The sequence below is a fragment of the Mobula birostris genome, chromosome 1 (assembly GCF_030028105.1).
Source record: "Mobula birostris isolate sMobBir1 chromosome 1, sMobBir1.hap1, whole genome shotgun sequence".
In the NCBI taxonomy this organism is placed as follows: Eukaryota; Metazoa; Chordata; class Chondrichthyes; order Myliobatiformes; family Myliobatidae; genus Mobula; species Mobula birostris.
In genome coordinates this window covers 225,191,845-225,215,634 of record NC_092370.1, presented here as the reverse complement: position 1 = coordinate 225,215,634, position 23,790 = coordinate 225,191,845, and the positions used below count along the sequence as shown (strand labels likewise).

At 44.8% G+C, this 23,790-nt stretch overlaps 1 protein-coding gene across 2 annotated transcripts in view; it reads right to left on the bottom strand.

Annotated features, from left to right (window-relative positions):
- Positions 1 to 8,953: 8,953 nt before the first annotated feature.
- gsc (goosecoid) overlaps positions 8,954 to 23,790 on the bottom strand; it is a 38,086-nt gene continuing 23,249 nt past the window's right edge. For both annotated transcript variants that reach the window (XM_072239879.1, XM_072239962.1), the window contains one exon: positions 8,954 to 9,267. In XM_072239879.1, the coding sequence (XP_072095980.1) occupies positions 9,100 to 9,267 (168 nt within the window). In that variant the 3' untranslated portion in view covers positions 8,954 to 9,099. The remainder of the gene's footprint in view (positions 9,268 to 23,790) is intronic.

The following is a 23,790-nucleotide window of genomic DNA, read 5'->3' as shown; positions in this document are numbered from 1 at the left end:
TTTTTTTCTTGAAAAAAACATTTTCCCTTGGTGGTGGAAACCGCATTAAAAGTTTACGAGGAGTAAACGCCCTGTATCTGAGCAGGACTCATTTCACTCTCGTTTCACCTCTTAAAGTATTTAGTGCTGTAAATCTGTAGGAGGCTGGTCAGGAGCCAAACCACCTCATCAATCAGCTTCCCATCAAAGGGCTGGAGGTAGCGAGAGAGTGAAGGCACAATTCTCGATAACCTGCTGTATTTCCATTCATCTAATAATGAGCGTTACTTCACTGACCTGTTTAACATACCACTTGCCACTTGCATAAACATAAAGCACGTCCAAAGATAATTTAGCCAGCAGGCTTTGGGAATGTTCCAACGGCCATGGAATTGAGTAGACGCTCTCACCTCCTCACACCACCACCGCTACCACCTCCCACTCCCATTCCCAAGCTCATTTTACTCTCTTTCAGCCGGAGAACCTTCTTTGCCAAGTCGTCAAAGGATAAAAAGTTATGAATGTTTTATCTGGGATGGATTTTCATTCCATAGTCTATTTCAATGGTACCCAAGCTCTCCTTTGCTCTGGAATTGTCTGCCCCCAATTTCAGGATGTCTTGTTTTTATTATAGTAATTGGAAACTCCAAGCCTCTCACTCAGAAACAAAACTCATGAAAAAAGTCATTGGCTGCAGTCTACCAGCACCGCAGGACTTGTTTGTGTCCAGGACAAAGAAGTGGGCAGGAAAAATCATTGTGGATACTACCCACCCTGCAAACTGCCTTTTCCAAAAGCTCCTTCTGGAAGGCGCTATAGGGCTATTAAAACAAAAACCTCACACCATCATAAAAGTTTCTTCCTCCAGGTAGTTAATCTGATTGACCGTTCCAGTTAGCATTACCCCGCCCTCCTCTATCTATCACCCCAGCCACTGCACTGCACTGTAAACAGCTTAAACCACTTTTTATAATGCTGTTTACATTGGAAATACACACCGGTATTTGTCTATTTATACATATTTTATCCTATTTCTGTACTAACTTTATTTCTCTATAATTCTTTATTCTGTATAATTGTTGAATGTTGTTTTTGGTGCATGTTGCACCCTGACCAACGCACCAGAGCAATTCCTAACACAATTAAAAAGTATATGGTGAATAGAATTGTTCCTGGATCCCGGATCATTGATTCTTCATCCCTGGTGTAACAAGGTACCAAATAACAGATGCAGTAGGAAGTGAATGAGAGTCTGTTTGATCACATTAGACAGGATTCGATTGGTTTATTTTTGTCAAATGGAACATATATAGAAAGCACAGTATAGGCCCTTCACCTCACGATATTGTGCCGACCTTTTAACCTACTCCAAGATCAATTTAACCTTTCAACCCTACACAGCCCATAATCCTCCACTCTTCTTACAGTTAACCCATGTGCCTATCCAAGAAATGCCCCTAACGTATCTGTCTCTATCACCACCCCTGGTAGGGTGTTCCACACACTCACTAGCCTCTGTGTAAAAAAAAAAGCTGCCTTTGACATCCCCCCTATACTTCCCTCCAGTCACCTTAAAATTATGCCCTCTTGTATTAGCTATGTCTGGCCTGGGTAAGAGACGCTGGCTGTCCACTCAGCCTATTCCTGATACATTAGGCAGGGTCCACGAAAGGGAGGCTGGCTCCTGTGTAGTCACATGCAGAGCAGTTGTCATACCAAATTGTGATTCTTTCTATGGTGCATCAATAAAAATTGGTGCGGGTCAAATGAGACATGCCAGATTTCTTTGGCCTTCTGAGGAGCTATTGGTGAACTTTCTTGACCACATAATAGTGCATGAGACTGTATGTATGTATCTATCTGTGTCTCTACGCTAGATTGATGTGGAGATCAGAAGGGGGAGCTGGATACCTGCTCAGAAGATCGGGGATTTGAGGGCAGTGGGGAACTGGTAAAGACGAGAAGTTAAGGCCAGCGTATATCAGAATGGTGGGGCGGAGTGGCCTTCTCCTGCTATTGTGTTCAGCTCACTGTTGTATGCGTTGCTCAGCTTGGGTTCCATTTACACTTTCGGGTGAGAAGCTTGGCCAACTGGCACAGTGGTGCAGTGGCACCGTGGTGCAGTGGCACAGTGGCACAGTGGTGCAGTGGCACCGTGGTGCAGTGGCACAGTGGCACAGTGGTGCAGTGGCGCAGTGGCGCAGTGGCGCAGTGGCGCAGTGGCGCAGTGGCACAGTGGCACAGTGGCACAGTGGCGCAGTGGCACAGTGGCACAGTGGCACAGTGGCGCAGTGGCGCAGTGGCACAGTGGCACAGTGGTGCAGTGGCACCGTGGTGCAGTGGCACAGTGGCACAGTGGCACAGTGGTGCAGTGGCGCAGTGGCACAGTGGCACAGTGGTGCAGTGGCACCATGGTGCAGTGGTGCAGTGGTGCAGTGGCACAATGGCGCAGTGGTGCAGTGGTGCAGTGGCACAATGGCGCAGTGGCGCAGTGGTGCAGTGGTGCAGTGGCACAGTGGCGCAGTGGTGCAGTGGCACAGTGGCACAGTGGCGCAGTGGCACAGTGGCACAGTGGCGCAGTGGTGCAGTGGTGCAGTGGTGCAGTGGGTAGAGCCACTGCCTCACTCCTTTAGAGACCCGGAGTATTCCTTAAATCTTCTCCCTTTGTAAATAGAACACCAAACAGTTCGGCTCAGGAACAGACCCTTCAGCCCACAAAGTCTGTGCTGAACACAATGCTAAATTAAATTAACCCCTTTTGCCTGCACGGGATTCACATCAAGGATCAGCTACTTGGTTGGACCAGGACAGGCCACTGGGGAAGCCTCTTGAAGACCACTATTGTACCTGCCTCCATCACCACCACTCTGGTGGCCTGTTGCACACACCCACCACTGTCTGTGTACAAAACCTGCCCCGCATATCTCCCTTAAACTTTCTCCCTCTTGTCTTTAATCTATGCCCTCTTGTATTCAATATTTATACCCAGGGTGGTGGGGGGGGGGGGGTGACCAAACATCTGCCCTATCTACGCTTCTCATCATTCTCTAAGCTTCTCCTCTCAGCCTCCGACGCTCCGGAGAAAACAACCCAAACTTGTCATGACTACCTCTGCCTCTACCTCCTTCTTGGGTAGAGGATCTCAGGAAATACTTTGGGAGCTAAAGATGATTATGATGGCCAAGTCATTGGGTGTACTTAAAGCAGAAGTTGATAGGTTCTTGATTGGTGAGGCCATCAAGGGTTACGAGGAGAAGGCAGGAGAGTGGGATAGAGAGGGATTATTATCAGCAACTCGATGGGCTGAATGGCCTAATTCTACTCCTATGTCTAATGGTCTTGTGGTCCTATGGGAAAAAAAAACTTTCTCAGAAGGCTCTAACCCTTACTCCTTTCCCAAATCCCATACCCGGCCCAACACAGAGTGTTGTCCTAGTAAGTTCTTACCTGTAGGCAGCACAGTGTAAACTCTGCCAAAAGTCTCCCACCCCCATCCTTGACTCCATCATTCCTTGGTTGTTAACAGAACAAGCCTCATTATCGCTAACGTGTTTGATGAATGTTCCATTTTTCCCAATCCTGTTGTTTTTGTTAGCAAATATATTTTCAGACAAGTTGCAGTGAACCAGTAATATTCTGTAATCAGTGAAATATTCGGCAAATGCCAAGGAGAACATTTACTTTGGTCTCTCGGGTAATAGAGCATTTTGCAAAGCATTCAGCTAATGTTTACACTTTTGGTTTTCTATATATTTTTTCTGAATTGTTATGTGCTCAAGGCCATGCCAAGTTAGTCCACTGTAGAAATGATTTTGTAAGAATCTGCTCCCTCCCAGAGGGTCCGATGTCGACTTTAGTTTCAACAAGTAAATATGGCCCTGACGGAGAAGGAGAGGGCAACATTTTCAAAAATTGCTGGAGTCTGTGTGAGGACAGAGTGACAAAGTGACAGAGAGACATACACTCAGCGTTTTAGGAACAGCTTCTTCCTCTCCGCCATCAGATTTCTCAAAGGTCCATGAGCAGTGCCTCATTGATTTTGCTCTCTTTTTGCACGATTTATTTTTTAATGTAATCTATTGTAGTTTATAGGGTTTTTTTTGTATAGCATTGTAAGCTGCCACAAAACAATAGATTCCATGGCATACCTCCTGTACCTAATAAAGAAGCCACTGAGTGTATGTTCATGGTCTTGCACACCACTGTTGTAATGTGTGGCTATTTGAGTTATGCGCCTACCAGTCAGTTTGAAACAGTCTGGCCGTTCTCTTCTGACTCCTCCCATTAGCAAGGTGTTTTCACCCACAGATTGGATTTTTTTTTTTTTTTTTTTGTTTTTTGCACCATTCTCTGCATAAACTCTAGAGACTTGTGAAAATCCCAGGAGTTCAGCAGTTTCTGAAATACACAAATCATCTTGTCTGACACCGACGATTATTCCACGTTCAAAGTCACTTAGATCACATTTCTTCCCTATGCTGATGTCTGGTCCGAACAACAACTGAACCTCTTGACCATGCCTGCATGCTTTTATGCACTGAGTAGCTGCTACAAGATTGGCTGATTAGATATTTGCATTGATGAGCTGGAGTACAGGTGTACCGAATAAAGTGGCCACTGAGTGTATGTCTGTGATAATAAACCCGTTTCTGATTCTGATTATGAGAAAGCCCCTCGAATGTTTTGAGTTGACCAGAAAACCCAATGTTGATTGCATACAGTATAACAAAGAAAACGTTTAGCAATATTCTGGAGGAAGCCGGTGAGTTAAGCAGCATCTGTGTGTGAAAAAAGAAATGTTGATGTTTCCCTTTGAAACGTTGCATCAGGACTGAGAGTGGAGAGGGAGGACCCAGTAACTCTCACCTGTTTTTGCAGATGCACCATTGATTTGTCTGATCTGGATGCATTACAGTTTAGTAATGCAACTGCTCTGCAGGTGACTGCAAAAAAAACTGCAGAGTTGTGGACACAGTTGAGCACTTTAAGAAAACTAGCCTCCCCTCCATGGACTCTGTCTAAACCTCTTGCTGCTTCAGTAAAACGGCCAGCATGATCAAAGACCCCACCCACCCCAGACATTCTCCCATCTCTGCGCCCCCCCCCCCCCCCACCGCATCAGGCAGAAGATACGAGAGTCTGAGAACGCATATCACCAGGCTCAAGGTCAGCTTCTACCTGCTGTTGTCAGACTTTTGACTTGTGTGATAAAATGGACCCTTGACTTCACAATCTACCTTGATATGACCTTGCACCTTGTGGTCTGCCCACACTGCACTCTGTCTGTAACTGTAACACTTCATTCTGCACTCTAATACTGCTTTGCTTATGTATACTGTGGCTCGATGTTCTTACGTGTGCAATGATCTGTTCGAATGGCACACAAACAAAAGCTTTTCACTATATTGCGGAACATGTGACATTAATAAGCAAAATACCCATTGCGAGGATAGCCGGTACGGAAGGACAAGGGGGGGGTGGTGAGACAGTGATTGAAAGGTGATTATATGCTGGCTGTCTCCCCTTCCACTCTCAGATCTGATGCAGGGTTTCAACAATTCCCATGCACTCACAGATGGTGTACAACCCACTCAGTCCCTCCAGCAGATTGTGTGCAACTCCAGATTCCAGCCTCTCTTGCGTCCATGAACACAGAAAACAGGTCATTTGGCCCATCAAGTCTATGCTGGCTCTCAGAGCTATCCCATCAGCCCCATCCCCGCTCATTTCTCTGTAACCGATTCTCTCTTACAAGCCCATTAATATCTGTTGATTCTACCCACCCGTGGTTGTCCATTTAACCCACCAGCCCGCACGTCTTTGGGACGTGGGTGGGACAGAATCAGAATCAGGTTTGTTATCACTGATATCTGTTGTGTCTTGCAGCAGGAGTACAAAGCCACATATAAAAAGTTATTATTCACGTGAACATTGAATTTTCCAATAATCGGTAACCTTCCCTCTCACGGGTGGTTTCCCCCTCCTTATGATTCTCCTCTGGTGCTACCATTTTCCACCCCTTTGCCTTAACCACCCCCCCTCCCAGCTCTCTATCACCCGTCTAGCTTGATCCACCCACTTACAGACACAGTTCACCCTCAGTTCTTACAACACCCCTTCCCCTATCTGGTTCTAGTTCCATCTGTCATACAGCTCTCCTCAAATGGATCCCATTTTCACCTCCTGTACTTCACAGGGTCCGGCACTGGTGGCCTTTGGAATTCTTGTTGATCTCCCTCCCTGTGACTGCGTCCAACCTCCACACGCCCCTCCTCCCTCCTCACTCCACCTGCCTCCCATTTCTCTCTCGTTGTCTGCACCATCAATCATCCAACTGCCACTCTCTTCCCACACTATCCGCTCCCCACCCCTATCTCGCTCAACGAGCCTGTCACCTTACACCCTCATTTCTATTTATATGTGTATCGCTCTCTCTGTCTATTTATCTATCTCTCTATTTATCTCTGCCTCTCTCACTGTTTATCTGTCGATTTATCTACTTATCTTTCACTATCTATCTATCTATCTATTTATTTATCTATGCAGGTATACTTATCATCAAAGATCCCCACCTTCCAGTCCATGCCATCTCCTCGCAGCTACCATCGGAGGGTTGATGCAGAAGTCTTGAGACCCACACTACCAGGTTCAAGAGCAGTTACTTCCCTTCAACCGTCCAGTTCTTGAACTAATGGGCACAACCCTATTCACAGCAAGAGCACTTTGATCACTTTGCTCTATAATGAACTTACTGTTTCGAAAAATATTCCAAATTCCAAAAAAGTTTTCTTTTGTTCTAGCAACACACATAAAAGTTGCTGGTGAACGCAGCAGGCCAGGCAGCATCTCTAGGAAGAGGTACAGTCGACGTTTCAGGCTGAGACCCTTCGAAGGGTCCTGACGAAGGGTCTCGGCCCGAAACGTCGACTGCACCTCTTCCTAGAAATGCTGCCTGGCCTGCTGCATTCCACCAGCAATTTTTATGTGTGCTGCTTCAAATTCCAGCATCTGCAGATTTCCTTGTGTTTGCGTTTCTTTTGTTCTACTTGTGTTATTTCTTGTAAAAGGTGTGTGTAGTTTGTGTTTCTTGTGAACGCTGCTTATCTGATGCTCCGTGTCGGTGTTGCTGTTGCAATAAGCCTTTGCATGCATGGACTCGTGTAGATGAGTACAAACTCGACTTTGACTTTCTCAGTCCAGAGGTCACCTCGGACAAATATCGACAGAGGTACCATGGGGAACACTCCGACTGGTCGCATCACCATCTGGAATGGAAGTGCCAAGGCACAGGATCGGAAGAAGCTACGGAAGGTCATAGACCCGGCCACTAGCCTCGCCACCATCAAGGTGATCCTCAAAAAGCAATGCTTCAGGAATGTGACATCGATCATGATGTGCCATTATCGTCCATTCTATGCCCTCTTCTCAGTACTACTTTCAGAGTGGAGGTGTAGGAACAGCTTCCTTCCCCTCCACCATCAGATTTCCGAATGGTTCATGATTGCATGAACACCACCTCACTTAATTTGCTTCCTTTTTGCATTATTTGTTTATTTTTCTATTTCTTATTGTAACTAATAGTAATTTTTTATGTCTTGCATCTTCTGCTACCACAAACCAACAAATTTCACGACATACGTCAGTGATAATAGACCTGATTGTAATTCTGATTTGGAACCCCCTGTTCTGCTCGCTTTGTGACTGGGAGGCTAAGCGCAGCCCCGATGCCATACTTCCATCTGCTGACGACACCACTATCTTTGGCTGAATCAAAGGTGGTGACAAACCGGCATACTGGAGGGCGATTGAGAATCTGGCTGAATAGTGCCACAACAACCTCTCACTCGACATCAGCGAAACCAAAGAGGTGATTATCGACTTCAGGATGAAGAAACCAGGGGCCCACGAGCCAGTGTTCATTTGGGATCGGAGGTGGAGAGGGTCAGGAACTTTAGATTACTGGGCAATATCATATCAGAGAATCTGCCCAGGGACTAGCACGTAAATGCCATTATGAAGAAAGCACGGCCGCACCTCTACTTTCTTAGCAGTTTGCGCAGATTCAGTATATCGTATAAAACTTTGACAAACTTCTGTAGATTCACAGTAGAGGGAATTCTGACTGGTTGCGTCTTGGCCTTGAATGTAAACACCAATACCCAAGAATGGAAAAGACTGCAAAAATTAGTGGATACAGCCCAGTCAATCACGGGAAAAGACCTGCCGACCATTGAATATGTCTGCAAGGAGCACTGCCACAAGAAAGCAGCATCTATCGTCACAGAACCCCACCATCCAGGCCACACTCTCTTCTCACTGCTGGCATCAGGAGGAGGTACAGTTCTGAACCTGCGTGGATAGCTTCACTCACCTCAACACTGAACTGATTCTCCAACCTATGGGCTCACTTTTACGGACTCTACAACTCATGTTCTCGGTATTAGTTATTCATTTACTATCATTACAATTATTTGCTTTTTTTTGTAGTTGCACAGTCTGTCTTTTTTGCACATTGATTGTCAGTCTTTGTGTGCAGGTTTTTCATTGATTTTATTGTAATTCTTTCTTCTACTGTGAATGCTGACAAGAAAGTGAATCTCAGGTAAGTATGCAGTGACAAATATGTAGTTTGAACCTTGATTCAGACCCCTGTCTCACCATTTCTCTTTATACTGACCACCTCCAGTACATGGAAGGAAGAGTCGAGAGCCAGGGCATTGACATGGGATGTCAACAGTTCCTTTTCCCCCAACAGACACTGCTCCAGCCACAGAGACCCTCCAACAGATTGTGTGTTGCTCGAGATTCCAGCGTCTGCAGTCACTGGTGTCTCTGGTGTTGGTTGTCTTGCTGGCCTCCTGTGCCGAAATACATGCCATTTCTGCTAAATTGGCATGTCACTGACCATGGAGCTAACTACGACAAATCAGAGGTAGGTCACACCCAAGTAACATCTCAGCACAGTTTTATTACTTAAAAAATAGTCACACATACGTGCACGCACACACACCTATATAGAATATGTATATGTACAGAATTTACAGCAACATGGGTCCACTGAATGGACAATGTACAAGGCAGCAGCCGTAAGGTGTTGAGTGTTTCTGGTCACCTTGGTTGTCAGCTGTCTGAGTCCAGCTCGCTCTCTGGGGCTGCAGCTCTCTCTTCCCTTAAGGTCTTCCCAGCCGGGCTGGGTTTCAAGTTTTTGATCCATTTCTGGGAGTCTGATTCCTCTGAGGACGACCTCTTCTGCCTCCTCCATTTAGCTCGACGGTTTTTAAACCAGACCTGAGGGGGGAGAAGAAAACAGAGAGAGAGAGAGAGAGAGAGAGAGAGAGAGAGAGAGAGAGAGAGAAAGAGAAAGAATTAGGCCATTCAGCCCATCAAATCCACTCTGTCATTCAATCATGGCTGATTTATTATCCCTCTCAACCCCATTCATTTTATACAATAGTTTGTTGTGTACCTGAGCCCTTTACAGTTCCTAAGTTCTCATCTGGGATCATAAGATGATAAGACAGAGGAACAAAATTAGGCCATTAGGCTTATCAAATCTAGTTCACCATTCCACCATGGCTGATTTCTTATCCCTCTCAACCCCATTCTCTTGCCTTCTCCCTGTAACCTTTAACACTCCTACTAACCAAGATCTATCAACCCCCACTTTCAATATACCCTACGACTTGGCGTCTCTGGCAATGAATTCCACAGATTCACCAACCTCTAAAGAATTTCCTCATCTCCATTCCATAGGGACGTCCTTTCATTCTGAGGCTGTGCTCTATGATGCTAGACTCTCTCACCACCAGAAAAACCTCTCCATGTCTACTTGTCACCATGCTTCCAGCGCCAACGTAGCATTCCAATGCCCACAGCCTACTGGCACCTCAGTAACTTTGCTCTGTTTTTGCACTGCTTATTTTGTTTCATTTATATACACCTGTATATATATTGTAATTAATAGTATAGTCTTATGTTTTGCACTGAACTGGTGCCTCAGAACAACAAATTTCACAACTTATATCAGTGATTATAAAGTTAATTCTGATTCTGATTACTAACCCTAGCTTGTTTGTCTTTGGAAGGTGGAAGGGAATTGAAGGGCCTATGTTCCATGTTCTTCAGTCTCTCGTGTGTCACATTTGTGCTTATTCCTTCCCAGAATCACTGAGATTTAAACAACTTTATCCTGTACTATCCCTAAAGCCACTTCAAATGCCCTGGATGCATTACAGGGATTGAGGGAAAAATATTACAGCGTGGTACAGGCCTTTCAGCTCACCGTGATGTGCCGACCGCTAAAAAAACCTACTCCGTGACCACTCTAACCCTACCCACCCACACAGCTCTCCATATTTCTATCATCCATGAGCCTATCTAAGTGTCTCCAGAACGTCCCTAATGTATCAGCTTCTACCAACACCCCTGGTAGCAGGGCCCACACTCTCACCACTCTCTGATGTGAAAAAACCTATCTGACATCCCCCCTATATTTTCTTCCAATCACCTTAAAATTATGCTCCATCATATCTGCCCTGGAAAAAAAGTCTCTGTGTGTCCACTCCATCTATGCCTCTTATCATTGTATACACCTCCAGAATAGGAATCCAAATCGGGTTTACTGACGTGTGCTTCTGGCAGCTGTACAGTGCATAATACTGTATACATTATACATTAAGTAAAAAGAGAACAAGAAAACACCTAGTTCCTCCGATCACCTTAAAGTTATGGCCCTCAGAGGTTGCAGTTTTGCTACACGACGCCGTGTAGACTGATGGGTTAAATGGCCGTTGTAAAATTGCCCCTAGTGTGTAACTGAGTAAGTAGCATCAGTCTTTTTGCTTCATATAAGACAGTGATAATAAACCTGATTCTGATTTTGTGGAGGAAGCGGGGAAAATACAATGAGATCAGTGTACATGGGTGATGGATGTCTAGTGTAGGTCCAACAATTAATTGTATGACTGTGAGATATAAAACGTTGCCTTAAAAGGCACTGGTCAGGCCACATTTGAATATTGTAAGCCATTTTGGTCCCCTTTTCTAAGAAAAGATTTTCCAACATTGGATAGAACCCTGAAGTGTTTCACAACGATGATCTGGGAACGAAAGGGTTAACCTATGAGGACTATCTGATAGCTCTGGGCCGCACTCACCGGAATTCAGAAAAAGAACGGGGTTCTTTCTGAAACTCATTGAATATTGAAGGCCCTATTGAGAGGATATTTCCAATTGAGGGGGGGTCTAGGACCAAAGGACTGAGGCTCAGAATAGAATTAGAAAAGAGCTGAGGAATTTCTTCAGCTGGAGGGTGGAGAATCTGCAGACGACTGTAGAGGCCAAGTCATTGGGTATATTTAAAGTGGAGGTTTGATAGCTTTTTGATTAGGAAGAAACTCAAAGGTTATGGAGAGAAGGCAAGAAAATGGGGTTGAGAGGGTCTGAATGGCCTAATTCCACACGTGTGTCATTGTGTTATAGAGTAAGAACTTGCATTCACTTAGTGTTCTTACGTCATGGAGTATTTTACAGCCAATTGTTCTGTAGACACCAGTGTGATGGGGGAAATATAAAACTGGATTTATACAGTTTTCTGTCTTCTCCTATCATTTTGGATCTCCCCCTCCCCCTCCCACTTTCAAATCTCTTACTAGCTCTTCCTTCAGTTGGTCCTTACGAAGGGTCTCGGCCTGAAACGTCGACTGTACCTCTTCCTATAGATGCTGCCTGGCCTACTGTGTTCACCAGCATTTTTTATGTGTGTTGCTTGAACTTCCAGCATCTGCAGATTTCCTCCGGTTCACATTTTACTGCCTTATTTTCTAAATTTAAAATATATTGAAGTAGGATTTTTCAAGCAAATCTACAAAACACGATGCATCATGTCAAAAAAAATTCCAAAACCTGTCAACAATTTACTAAAAAATTTAAAACCAGAATTATGAGGCTAAAAAAGTATTCATCCACTTTGTAATTACTACACTAACTTTCCTCAGGTGCAATATACTATTATCTTACCAACTCACTCAATTTGTTGATGTCGAAAATTGGAGGATCACCTTTTTTAAATGAATTCATAAGAATAAATATCCCTCTCTCTGTGTAAGGTCCGACAGTATGGTAGATGTTCAACAGACTAAACTAAAATGAAGAGGAGTCAGGGAAATGAGAGTAGAGAAGCACAAATCTGGGGAAGGGTTCAAGGCCATCTCAACGGCACTGAACATACATTGGAGCTCAGTGCAGTCCATCATGAAAAAGTGAAAGGAAATGAAGCCACAGCCACACTGTTTGGATCAGGCTGCCTGTCTAAACTTAGTCACCAGAGAAGAATGGCACTCGTGAGGGAGGCCACTGTGACGCCAAGTCACTCTGAGTGACCTGCAGAAGCTAGTGGCTACAACTGGAGGTGAGTCCATGGCTCCAGAATCTCTCAGGCCTTTCACAAAAAATGTACTTCAAAGTTAAAAGTTCAAAGTAAACTTACTATCAATGTACATATATGTCACCAAATACAACCCTGAGATTATTTTGCAGGCATACACAATAAATCCATAATAGAATAATAACGATAATAGAATCAGTGAAAGACCACACCAACTCTGGTGTTGAACCAGTGTGTAAAAGACACAAACCGTGCAAAAACATAAAGAAAGAAAAATAATAATAAATAAATAAATAAATAAGCAATAAATATTGAGAGCATGCAATGAAGATTTCTTGGAAGTGAATCCGTAGGTTGTGGGAACAGTTCAGTGAAGTTATCCCCTTTGGTTCAAGAGCCTGCTGGTTGAGGGTAATAACTATTCCTGAATCTGGTGGTGTGAGTCCTGAGGCTCCTGTACCTTCCTCCCAATGGCAGCAGTGAGAAGAGAGCATGTCTGGGGAGGTGGGGGTCCCTGATGATGGTTGCTGCTTTCCTGCAACTACACTTCATATAGATGTGCTGAGTGGTTGAGAGGGCTTTACCTGTGATGGACTGGGCTGTATCCTTTACTTTTTGTAGGATTTTCCATTCAGGAGTATTGGTATTTCCATACCAGGCTGTGATCCGGGCAGTCGATAAATATCTCCACCACACCTCCATAGAAATTTGTCAAGATTTTAGCTGTCATGCTGACTCCTAAGGAAGTAGAGGCACTACCGTGCTTTCTTCATAATTGCACTTAAGTGCTGGACAGGTCTTCCAAAATGATAACACACGGGAATTTAAGGTTGCTGACCCTCTCCACCTCTGATCCTCTGATTGAGGACTGGCTCATAGACCTCTGGTTTCCTCCTCTTGTGGGACAGTGGCAAGGAAGAACCCTGGCTAAAGGAAAAGCATATCCTTGCCCATAGAGGCTTTGCAAAACGGCACTTAGAAGATACTGTAAAGATGTCGAAGAAGGTCTTGTGGTTGCATGAGACCAAGGTGGAACTTCTTGGTCTCAACACTAGCGACATATGTGGTGCAAATCTAATACTGCACACCTGCCAGTTAACACCATCCCTACTGTTAAGTATGGTGGAGGTAGCATCATGCTATGGGGATGTTTTTCAGCAAAAGGTACTGGAAGTCTGGTCAGGATTGATGGGAAGATGACTGCTACTAAATACAGACAGATCCTAGATAAAAATCTGCTAGCTTCTGCCAGAAAACTTAAACTGGTGAGGAAATTTGTCTTTCAGCAGGATAACGACCCAAAGCACACTGCCAGAGCAACCATGGAATAGTTTCAAATGAAGAAAATTGATGTCCTTGAGTGGCCCAGTCAGACTCTTGACCTTCACCTAATTGAACATCTCTGGCAAGACCTCAAGATTGCTGTGCACCACCACTCCCCAACTAACCTGGCGCAGTTTGAGTAATTTTGCAAGGAGGAACGGGCAAATCTTGCTGCATCACATTGTGCAGAGCTGAAAGAGACTCATCCATAAAGTCTACTTGCTGTAATATCTGTCAGAGGTGGTTCAACTAAGCACTGGGCAAAGGAGGATGAACACTTTTGAAGTGCAAACATTCCAGTTTTTGAATTTTTTAGTTTTTCATGCTTTACAAATTTCCCTGTTTTTTTGGGCTCTACTGTGTAAAAAAAGGAACATGTGATTCACAAGTAAAAATTGTCAGTTAAATTGATCAAAACCCCTGGTTGTAGTACTCATTTATGTGAACAAAGGGTTGGGGGTTGAATACTTTTACAATGCACTGTAACTGTTACAGAAATCACAGTTAATGGGATCCTTGCTTCGAACAGTGGATAAACTGGACCCACTGGATAAATGACATTAACAGGGACATTTGATCAAAGGGTTACAGCACCTTATAAACACAAGAGATTCTGTAGATGCTGGAAAACTTGGGCAACCCACACAAAATGCTGGAGAAACTCATCAGGTCAGGTAGCACCTATGGAGGGAATAAATGTTGATGATTTGGGCTGACAAGCTTCAGTCCTGATGAAGGGTCTCAGCCCAAAACATTGACTGTTTATTCTCTCCATAGACGCTGCCTGACCTGCTGAGTTCCTCCAGTATTTTGGGTGTGTTGGTTACAGCAGCTTCATGATCACACTTACTGGACAATGGGCAGACCTACAGCTCTAAAAGCATATTGACGTCCTTACTTCCTGAAGGAAATTTGGCATGTCCAAGGATAATTCTCACTAATTTTTACGGATACATCACAGAGAGTATTCTGTTCCGATGCTTCACAGATTGGTGTGCAGCTGCTCTGCAAGAAACTGCAGAGAGTTGTGGACACAGCTCAGCACGTCACAGAAACCAGCCTCTTCTCCGTGGAACACACACAAAAAATGCTGGTGGAACGCAGCAGGCCAGGCAGCATCTCTAGGAAGAGGTACAGTCGACGTTTCGGGCCGAGACCCTTCGTCAGGACTAACTGAAAGAAGAGATGGTAAGGGATTTGAAAGTGGGAGGGGGAGGGGGAGATCTGAAATGATAGCAGAAGACAGGAGAGGAAGGGATGGAGCCAAGAGCTGGAAAGTTCATTGGCAAAAGGGATACGAGGCTGAAGAAGGGAGAGGATCATGGGACAGGAGGCCTAAGGGAGAAAGAAAGGGGGAGGGGGGGAAACCCAGAGGATGGGCAAGGAGTTATAGTTAGAGGGACAGAGGGAGAAAAAAGAAAGAAAAAGAAGGGAAAGAAAAATAATTAAATAAGGGATGGGGTACGAAGGGGAGGTGGGGCATTAACGGAAGTTAGAGAAGTCAATGTTCATGACTCTGTCTATACTTCTCACTGCCTCAGAAAAACAGCCAGCCTAATCAAAGACCCCAGACACCCCAGTCATTCTCTCTTCTCCCCTCTCCCATCGTGCAGAAGCTACAAAAACCTGAAAGCATGTCCCACCAGACTCAAAGACAGCTCATATCCTGCTGTTATCAGACTTTTGAACGGACCTCTCATACGCTAAAGGATGAATTTTTGATCTTCCAGCCCAGCTCAACATGACCCTTACACTCTAGTTGTCTTCTTGTACTGAACTTCACTGTAACTACAACACTATAGTCTGCATTACGCATTCTTTTCACCGCAATGATGTAATTGTGATTTCAACACTTACCAGAAATTTGAATATGCACATGGATGGGAGGGGTGTGGAAGGGGTTGGGGTGCAGGTTGATCGGACTAGGCAGAGTAATCGTTCAGCATGGACTAGAACGGGCAAAGTGCCTGTTGCTGTGCTATAGTGTTCTATGATCGTGTATGGAATAATCTCTATGGATGGCAGCAGGCAAAAGACAAAAACTTTTCAGTATCTTGGTACATGTGACAATAATAAACCCACCCTAATGCGTATCAGAACCACTGTTCTTTAAACGTCAGTGGTCTAAGGTGAGAGGGGCGAGCTAATAGGAAACTGAGGGTGTTCAATATATTGTCCGAGCTGCCAGAGGAAGTGGTTGGGGCAGCCACATTAACAACATTGTAAAGTTACTTGGACAGGTACATGGATGGGAAAGGTTTAGACCAATGGTTCCCTTTTTTTATACCATGGACCCCTACCATTAACCAAAGGGTCTGTGCACCCCAGGTTGGGAACCTTTGGTTCAGAGGGACATGGACAAATGGGATTGGCTTAGATGGGAATCTTATTGGCAAGGACCAGTTGGGCGGAAGGCCTAATTCAATGCTGTATACCTCTAAACCTCTATGACTATCCTTGGCTGGACCTACCACTCTCTGTGTAAAAATAATTGTCTTCTAAATCTCCTTTAAACTTTCCCTTTCTCATCTTAAACCTACATCCTCTATTATTTGACATTACCACCCTGGGAAAAAGTCTCTAAACTCCCCTCCCTGTCTTTCTCTTTCATAGCTTACCATACCTCTCCCTAATCGAATCTACACTAACTGTTTAAACAATTCAAAGCTCCACTTTGAATCACCCTCCTGGTAAAGTATTTTTATCCAAATACCCCACTGAATTTATTAGTCTCTGTTCTAAATTTATGACAAATATTTCCAACTTGTTTCCACCCAGCCTGCAGACAGATCTGGTCAGCCCAATTCCGGGAAGGATATGGAGGATTTGGAGATGGTGCTGAAGGGTTCACCAGGATGCTTATTGGATTTGAAAGGGTGTGAGGTTGGATAAACTTTGCTTGTTTTCTCTGGAACATTGGAGAGACCTGACAGAAGTTTCTAAGAGGCGTAGATGGACAGTCAGATTCTGTCTCCTGGGGAAGAACTGTCGTACTAGAGGGCATGCATTTTTGGTGAGAAGGAGTAAATTTAAAGAAGATGTGCAGGACAAGTTTTCCGTGCAGCAAGAGGTTGGTTCCTGGAATGAGCTGCCGGAGGAGGTGGTAAAAGCAGATAAAGAGTGTTAGACAGACGCACGAACATGCAGGAAATGGAGGATATGGATCATGTGCAGGCAGAAGAGATTTGGTTTAATTCGGCATTGTGTTCAGCATGACATTGTGGTCCGAAGGGCCTGGTCTTGTGATGTACTGTCCTATGTTCTACGTGACAGCGGCCATGGTAGTGTGGCAGTTTAACACAACACTTCCCAGCTCCAATAATCACCGTTCAGAGTTCAATTCCCTCTGCTGTCTGTAAGGAGTTTCTACATTCTCCCTGTGACAGCGGAGTTTCCTCCAAGTGCTCTGGTTTCCTCCCACATTCCAAAGGTGTACAGGTCAGGATTAGTGAGTTGTGGACGTGCTGTGTTTGTGCTGGAAGCATGGTGACTCTTGTGGGCTGCCCCCAGCACAGCATCAGACTCTATTGGTTGTTAACACAAACAATCCATTTCACTGTATATTCCCATGTACGTGTGACAAATAAAGGTCATCTTTAATTATTTTATGTTCAGGGAGGACCTTGACCAATCCCTGTCGTGGCTGAGACTTGCAACCAATGTAGGCTTATTGTTGTGTCCAATGGGGATCAGTGGGAGATGGCTTCAAAGCAGAAAGGTGGCACTTGGACTCCTGATCTTAAGACCTGAGTTTAATTCCACTCAGGGGAATTGTGAAATTTTAATTCCGTTAAAAAACTGGAATTTGGGTGGAGGAAAGTGAGAATTAAATGCAGCAATTTGTCCCCAAAAATGATCAAATTGTTGTAAGAACCCATATGGCTAAATATTCAGCTACTGAATTAACTCACAGTATCAATGAGTTATACAGCATGAAAACAGGCCCTTCGGCCCATCTCACCCATGGTGACCAAGTTGCCTACCTGAACTACTCCCATCTGCTTCCATGTGGCCCATATCCCTCTAGACCTGGCTTCCCAACCTGGCATCCACAGACCCCTCGGTTAATGGTAGGGGTCCATGGCATAAAAAGGCTGAGAACCCCCTGCTCTAAACCTTTCCTATCCCATGTACATGCCCCAGGAAAAGAGAACCAAAAACTGGAGGGCATAGGCTTAAGGTGAGAGGGGAGAGATTTAAATTGAACCCGAGGGGCCAATTCTTGACGTAGGCGGTGGTGAGTACATGGATTGAGCTGCCAGAAGAAGTGGTTGTGGCAGGAAAATAAGCACATTTAGATCATAAAGACCATAGATCACAAGAATCATAGATCATATTGATTTTAGATTAGGTTAAAAGGTCAGCACATCAATGTGGGCCGAAGGGCCTGTACTGTGCTGTACTTTTCTGTTCTCACGTATATCGGGGTGCAGTGAAAACCTTGCCTTGTATACCAGCGGAACAGAATAATTGACTGTTATGGTGCATAGGGTTGGGTGGCACTGTAGCAAGGAGGTTAGCGTAATGCCGTTACAGTGCCAGCGGATTTCAATCCCAACACTCTCTGTAAGGAGTGAGTTTCCACCAGCTGCTCCGATCTCCTCTCACATTCCAAAGATGCACTGCTCTGGTAGATTAGCTGATCACACGGGTACAACTGGGTGGCACAGTCCCATTGGGCAGCCTGTTACCAAGCTGTCTCTCTAAATACATAAAATTTAAATACAGAAATAGTATCAGGTAAAACAATAACAGCATAAAGCAGACATGCAGTGGTTTGAGGTGGCTCACCACATCTTTATTTCTTGGTAGAGAATTGCCAATTCCAGTGGAGACTCAAAGGGACCTTTGGGATCCACATCCATAGATCTTTCAAAGTTGCCGTGCAAGTTGACAGGGTGGTTAAAAAGGTGTGTGGTGTTTAGGCATTCAATAGTTGGAAGATTGAGTACAAGAGCCGTGAGGTAACGTTGCAGCTCCACAAAGCTCTGGTTAGACCACTCTTGGAGTATTGTGTTCAGTTCTGGTCACCTCATTATAGGAAGGATGTGAAAGATTTAGAGAGAGTACAGAGATTTGCCAGGATTCTGCCTGGATTAGAGAGCATGTTTTATGAAGAGCTAGGGATTTTCGAGAGTGTCAGGGGGCAGAAGTGAGTGTTGGTGCTATTACTAAGAAGAAGGTGCTTAGGAGGTTGAAAGGTTTGAAACTAGATAGTCACGTGAACCAGATGGACTATACCCTAGGGTTCTGAAAGAGGTAGCTGAAGAAATTGTGGAGGCATTGGTAATGATCTTTAATGAATCAGTAGATTCTGGAATTGCTCAGGAGGACTGGAAAATTGCAAACGTTTCTTCACTCTTTAAAAAAGTGTTACAAGGCTTACTTAGTAATAATGATCAGTTAGGTAAAGAGAGAATCTGTATTTACAGACAAGTACCTTTATTAACTCAGTTCACAATCACGTGAATTGACACAACTGAATACCTGAGTATACATCTACTGAGTTTCTCTGACCCTCTATGAACAGTCAAAGAATAGAAAAGGTAATACCCAGAAAAGGAGTCTGTGTTGGGCATGTGATCCTCATGGTCCTGATCCAATCTCCATATGTCTGTGGGGTACTTCAAACTGCGATGGTTAGTTTCTGGAGAGTTGTCGCTTCTTTGCATTCAAAGCCTCTGTTTTTATTATCCTTACCAAATGTCACATTTCAGTCTCGCTGGCTGTGAGTCAGCTATACCACCCTCTTATTGGCATGGGTCCAAGCCAGCATCCATTTATTGCCCTCTTCCACAAGTGACAACTGATAACTCTTGGCTCTTTGTTCTAAATCAGTTAGCAAACCAGTAACCAGCTCAAATCACTCAGGAAAGACACAGGCCCCACCATTCACAAACCTGCATGTTATATCATACCAAAGAACACCTCACAAATAACCTCTTATTTGGAAATTATCTCTAGTCCAGCAGATTACCCGGAGCATCATTGTCTCTACTTTAAACACTGATTCAGCCAAGCAAAGCCAGTTTACAAAATGGAGGATGCAGAGCAGCTTTACAAAATGGCAGCCTCCATTCCTTCAGCCTCATGGCAAGGACAAAGACTGTTGGTATGTTTACTTCCACTGTTCTTGATTAATTAAAATTCACTAATTTGTAGACTGTGGTTCTTTTTGGCCAAAATGGGGAAGGAGGCAACTTCAGCGAATGCTCCAAGCACAGGGAGCAATGATAGTCATTAGAATCAGAATCAGGTTTATTATCACTGACATATCTCGTGAAATTTGTTGTTCTGCAGCAGCAGTACAGTGCAATACATAAAAATTACTATATGAGTTACAATAAGAAATATAATAAACAAATTAATGGGGCAAAAAGAGAAACAAAATGGTAAGGTAACATTCATAAGTTCATGACCATTCAGAACTCTGAGTGTAAAGGCTCTTGTAGCTCCTCCCTAATGGTAGTAATGAGAAAAGGGCATGTCCTGGATGGTGAAGATACTTCATGATGGATGCTGCCTCCTGAGGCCACACCTTTTGAAGATGTCCTCAATGGTGGGGAGGCTAGTGCCTTCTTCAGAGAAAGGAGTGAGGAAAGTAGACTAAGTGTAGAAGTATTTGAGCCAGACAAACATTGGCGGGCAACAATACACGTACAGGCTCACCACAGATGGTGAATGTCTTTACCAGTTGTAGGCTGTGTAGGGATGTCGGAAGGGGCAAGGTTAAACCTATTTCCCAGGTGAGATGAGATTATTTCCTTGCACAGTTCATTTGAAAGAAAAATAAATTTATTTTTCATAAACAAATCAATCTGAGCACACAGAATTCCAGAGTTAAGGAGGCTCTGTGAGGGAGGAGGGGTCTTTACAAACAAAATTCAAATTATTATCTTACTAAGAGGATTTAAACTTTACACATAGACTTCAGACTGATGGAAAGAGAACTAGGCAGCCTGTCATAATATTTAATTTGATTTATTTATATTATTTTTATTTAGAGATGCAGCATATTAACAAGGTTGAGCTGTCCAACTACTCCCATGTGACCAATTAACCTACTAACCTACACGTCTTTGGAATGTGGGAGGAAACCAGAGTACCCAGAGGAAACCTACATGGTCATGGAGAGAACGTATAAACTCCTTACAGACAGCAGTGGGGATTGAAAGTGTGTTGCTGGTGCTGTAACGTTTTGCTCAACGCTATGCTACAGTGCCACCCCTGATCATGTTGAGCACGCCACCCCCCCCCCCGGGATGTGTGCTCACCCCACTGCTGTTCCCGCTGTTGACTCACAACTGCACTGTGTCAAGTTCACTGACAATACAACAGTGCTTGGCCTCATCAGCAACAACGATCGGTTGGCGTACAGGGAGGAAGTAGAGAGGCTTGTTAAATGGTGTGAGGACAACAACCTGAGTCTCAGTGTGGACAAGACAAAAGAGATGATTGTGGACTTCAGGAAGATGCAGGCCGACCGCTGTCCATTGTAGGTCGATGGCTCTGCCATGGGGAGAGTGAAGATCACAAAATTCCTTGGTATGCACGTAAAGGACTGACAACATCTCCTCACTAGTCAAGAAGGCACAGCAGTGACTACACTTTCAGAGGAGACTGAGGTGTGCAAGGCTCCCCTGAGAGGATCACTGAGGTCTCCCTTCCCCCTGTTTGTGACATTTACTGGGACTTGCAGATGAAGAGCTCACGGTATTGTTGAGAATCCCTACCACCCATCTCACAATCTCTTTGACCCACTACCATCAGGAAGGAGGTACAGAAACATTGGGACTAAGACTGCTTCTTCCCTCAGGCTGTCAGACTAATGAATACCCTGTTGCCACTGAGGTCTCGTCACCAGTACAGCAAGCTGTTGACTGTACACATGGTTTTTTACTGTCATATGTAACAAGGTACAGTGAAATACTTTGCATTGCGGGCCATCCATTTCGATCACTCCAACATAAGTATATCAAGGTAGTACAAAGGGAAAAGCAATAACAGAATGCAGAATTATGAGGGGGTACAGATAGGGTCAGGGTGGGGGGGTGAAGATCTGTCTCTACCAAAGGAGTTGTAAGGTGCTCCTTCCCTCCACTAACCTTGGACAAGGTGTAAAACCTGCCTAACCCCCGATCAAGGTCACGTGAAGCTATTAGAGCAGACGGTGGATGGTTGTATGAGCAGCCAGTGCATATCACAGGTCCTGATTACGTGACCGCTGACACCAGGCAGACAGTCTCTGAAGAGTATTGATAATGGCTGGGGTCACCCGTCTTAGAAACATAGAAACATAGAAAATAGGTGCAGGAGTAGGCCATTCGGCCCTTCGAACCTGCACCGCCATTTATTATGATCATGGCTGATCATCCAACTCAGAACCCTGCCCCAGCCTTCCCTCCATACCCCCTGATCCCCGTAGCCACAAGGGCCATATCTAACTCTCTCTTAAATATAGCCAATGAACTGGCCTCAACTGTTTCCTGTGGCAAAGAATTCCACAGATTCACCACTCTCTGTGTGAAGAAGTTTTTCCTAATCTCGGTTCTTAAAGGCTTCCCCTTTATCCTCAAACTGTGACCCCTTGTTCTGGACTTCCCCAACATCGGGAACAATCTTCCTGCATCTAGCCTGTCCAATCCCTTTAGGATTTTATACGTTTCAATCAGATCCCCCCTCAATCTTCTAAATTCCAACGAGTACAAGCCCAGTTCATCCAGTCTTTCTTCATATGAAAGACCTGCCATCCCAGGAATCAATCTGGTGAACCTTCTTTGTACTCGCTCTATGGCAAGGATGTCTTTCCTCAGATTAGGGGACCAAAACTGCACACAATACTCCAGGTGTGGTCTCACCAAGGCCTTGTACAACTGCAGTAGTACCTCCCTGCTCCTGTGCTCGAATCCTCTCGCTATAAATGCCAGCATACCATTCGCCTTTTTCACCGCCTGCTGTACCTGCATGCCCACTTTCAATGACTGGTGTATAATGACACCCAGGTTTCGTTGCACCTCCCCTTTTCCTAATCGGCCAACGTTCAGATAATAAAAGACACTGCCCAGAAGAAGGCAATGGCACACCACTTCTGTAGAAAAATTTGCTAAGGACGACTATGGTGAAAACCTTGACCGCCCATGTCATATGACATGGCCAGTAATGAATGAATGAAAAGGTATGGTAAATGAAGCTGGCTTTTTCCCCTCAGACCCGGTGAGACCACACTAGAAGTCATAGGTTTGGGTGAAAGGTGAGATGTTAAAGGGAACCCTGAGGGGGAACTTCACTCAGAGGGTGGTGTGAGTGTGGAACAAGGGTTCTGAATAAGGGTTCAATATTAATATTTCAGAGAAATTTGGGGAGGTACATGGATGGGAGGGGTATGGACGGATATGGTCTGGATGCAGATAGATGGGACTAGACAGAAGACCAAGCCAGCCAAAGGGCCTGTTTCTGTGCTGTGGTACTCTATGACTTTAATAAAGTGTTACAGTTACAGGAAGAGTGCAGTGCGGGCAGGCTGTGTGGTGCAAGGGCCACAGTGAGGTAGATTAATCAATCATCTTAATTGTAGGAGCCTTATAACAATGAGATTGAAGCTGTCCTGGTGGTATATGTTACAAGTTTTTGTATTTTCTGCCTGATGGGAGAGGGGAGAAGAGGGAATGCCCGGGTGGGTGGGTCTTTGATGATGCTGGCTGTTTTACTGAGGCTGCAGAGTTCACGGAGGGGAGGCTGCTTTCTGTGGTGTGTGGCGTCGTGTCCCAACTCTACAGTTTCTGGTGGTCATGGGTGGATCTGTGAAAATTGGTGAGGATCAACAGAGAATATGTCAAGCCTTCTGAGGACGTAGAGGCACTGGTGAGCTCTCTTGGCTGTGGCGTCAATGTGGTCAAGCAAGAAAGCACATCAGAGCCTCTGCTTCCTCCAGAGCTCAAGTAAGTTCAACCCATCGACCCCCGCAGAGATCCTGTTTGTGAGTCATTTGTGTGTGTAGTAGGAACCGTGTCCTGGCATTGTGTGGATGTAAATGGACTGTGGTGCCTACCCGTCCCAACAATCCTCAGTCACTCATCCATCACTGCTGCTGGAGCCAGGGATTG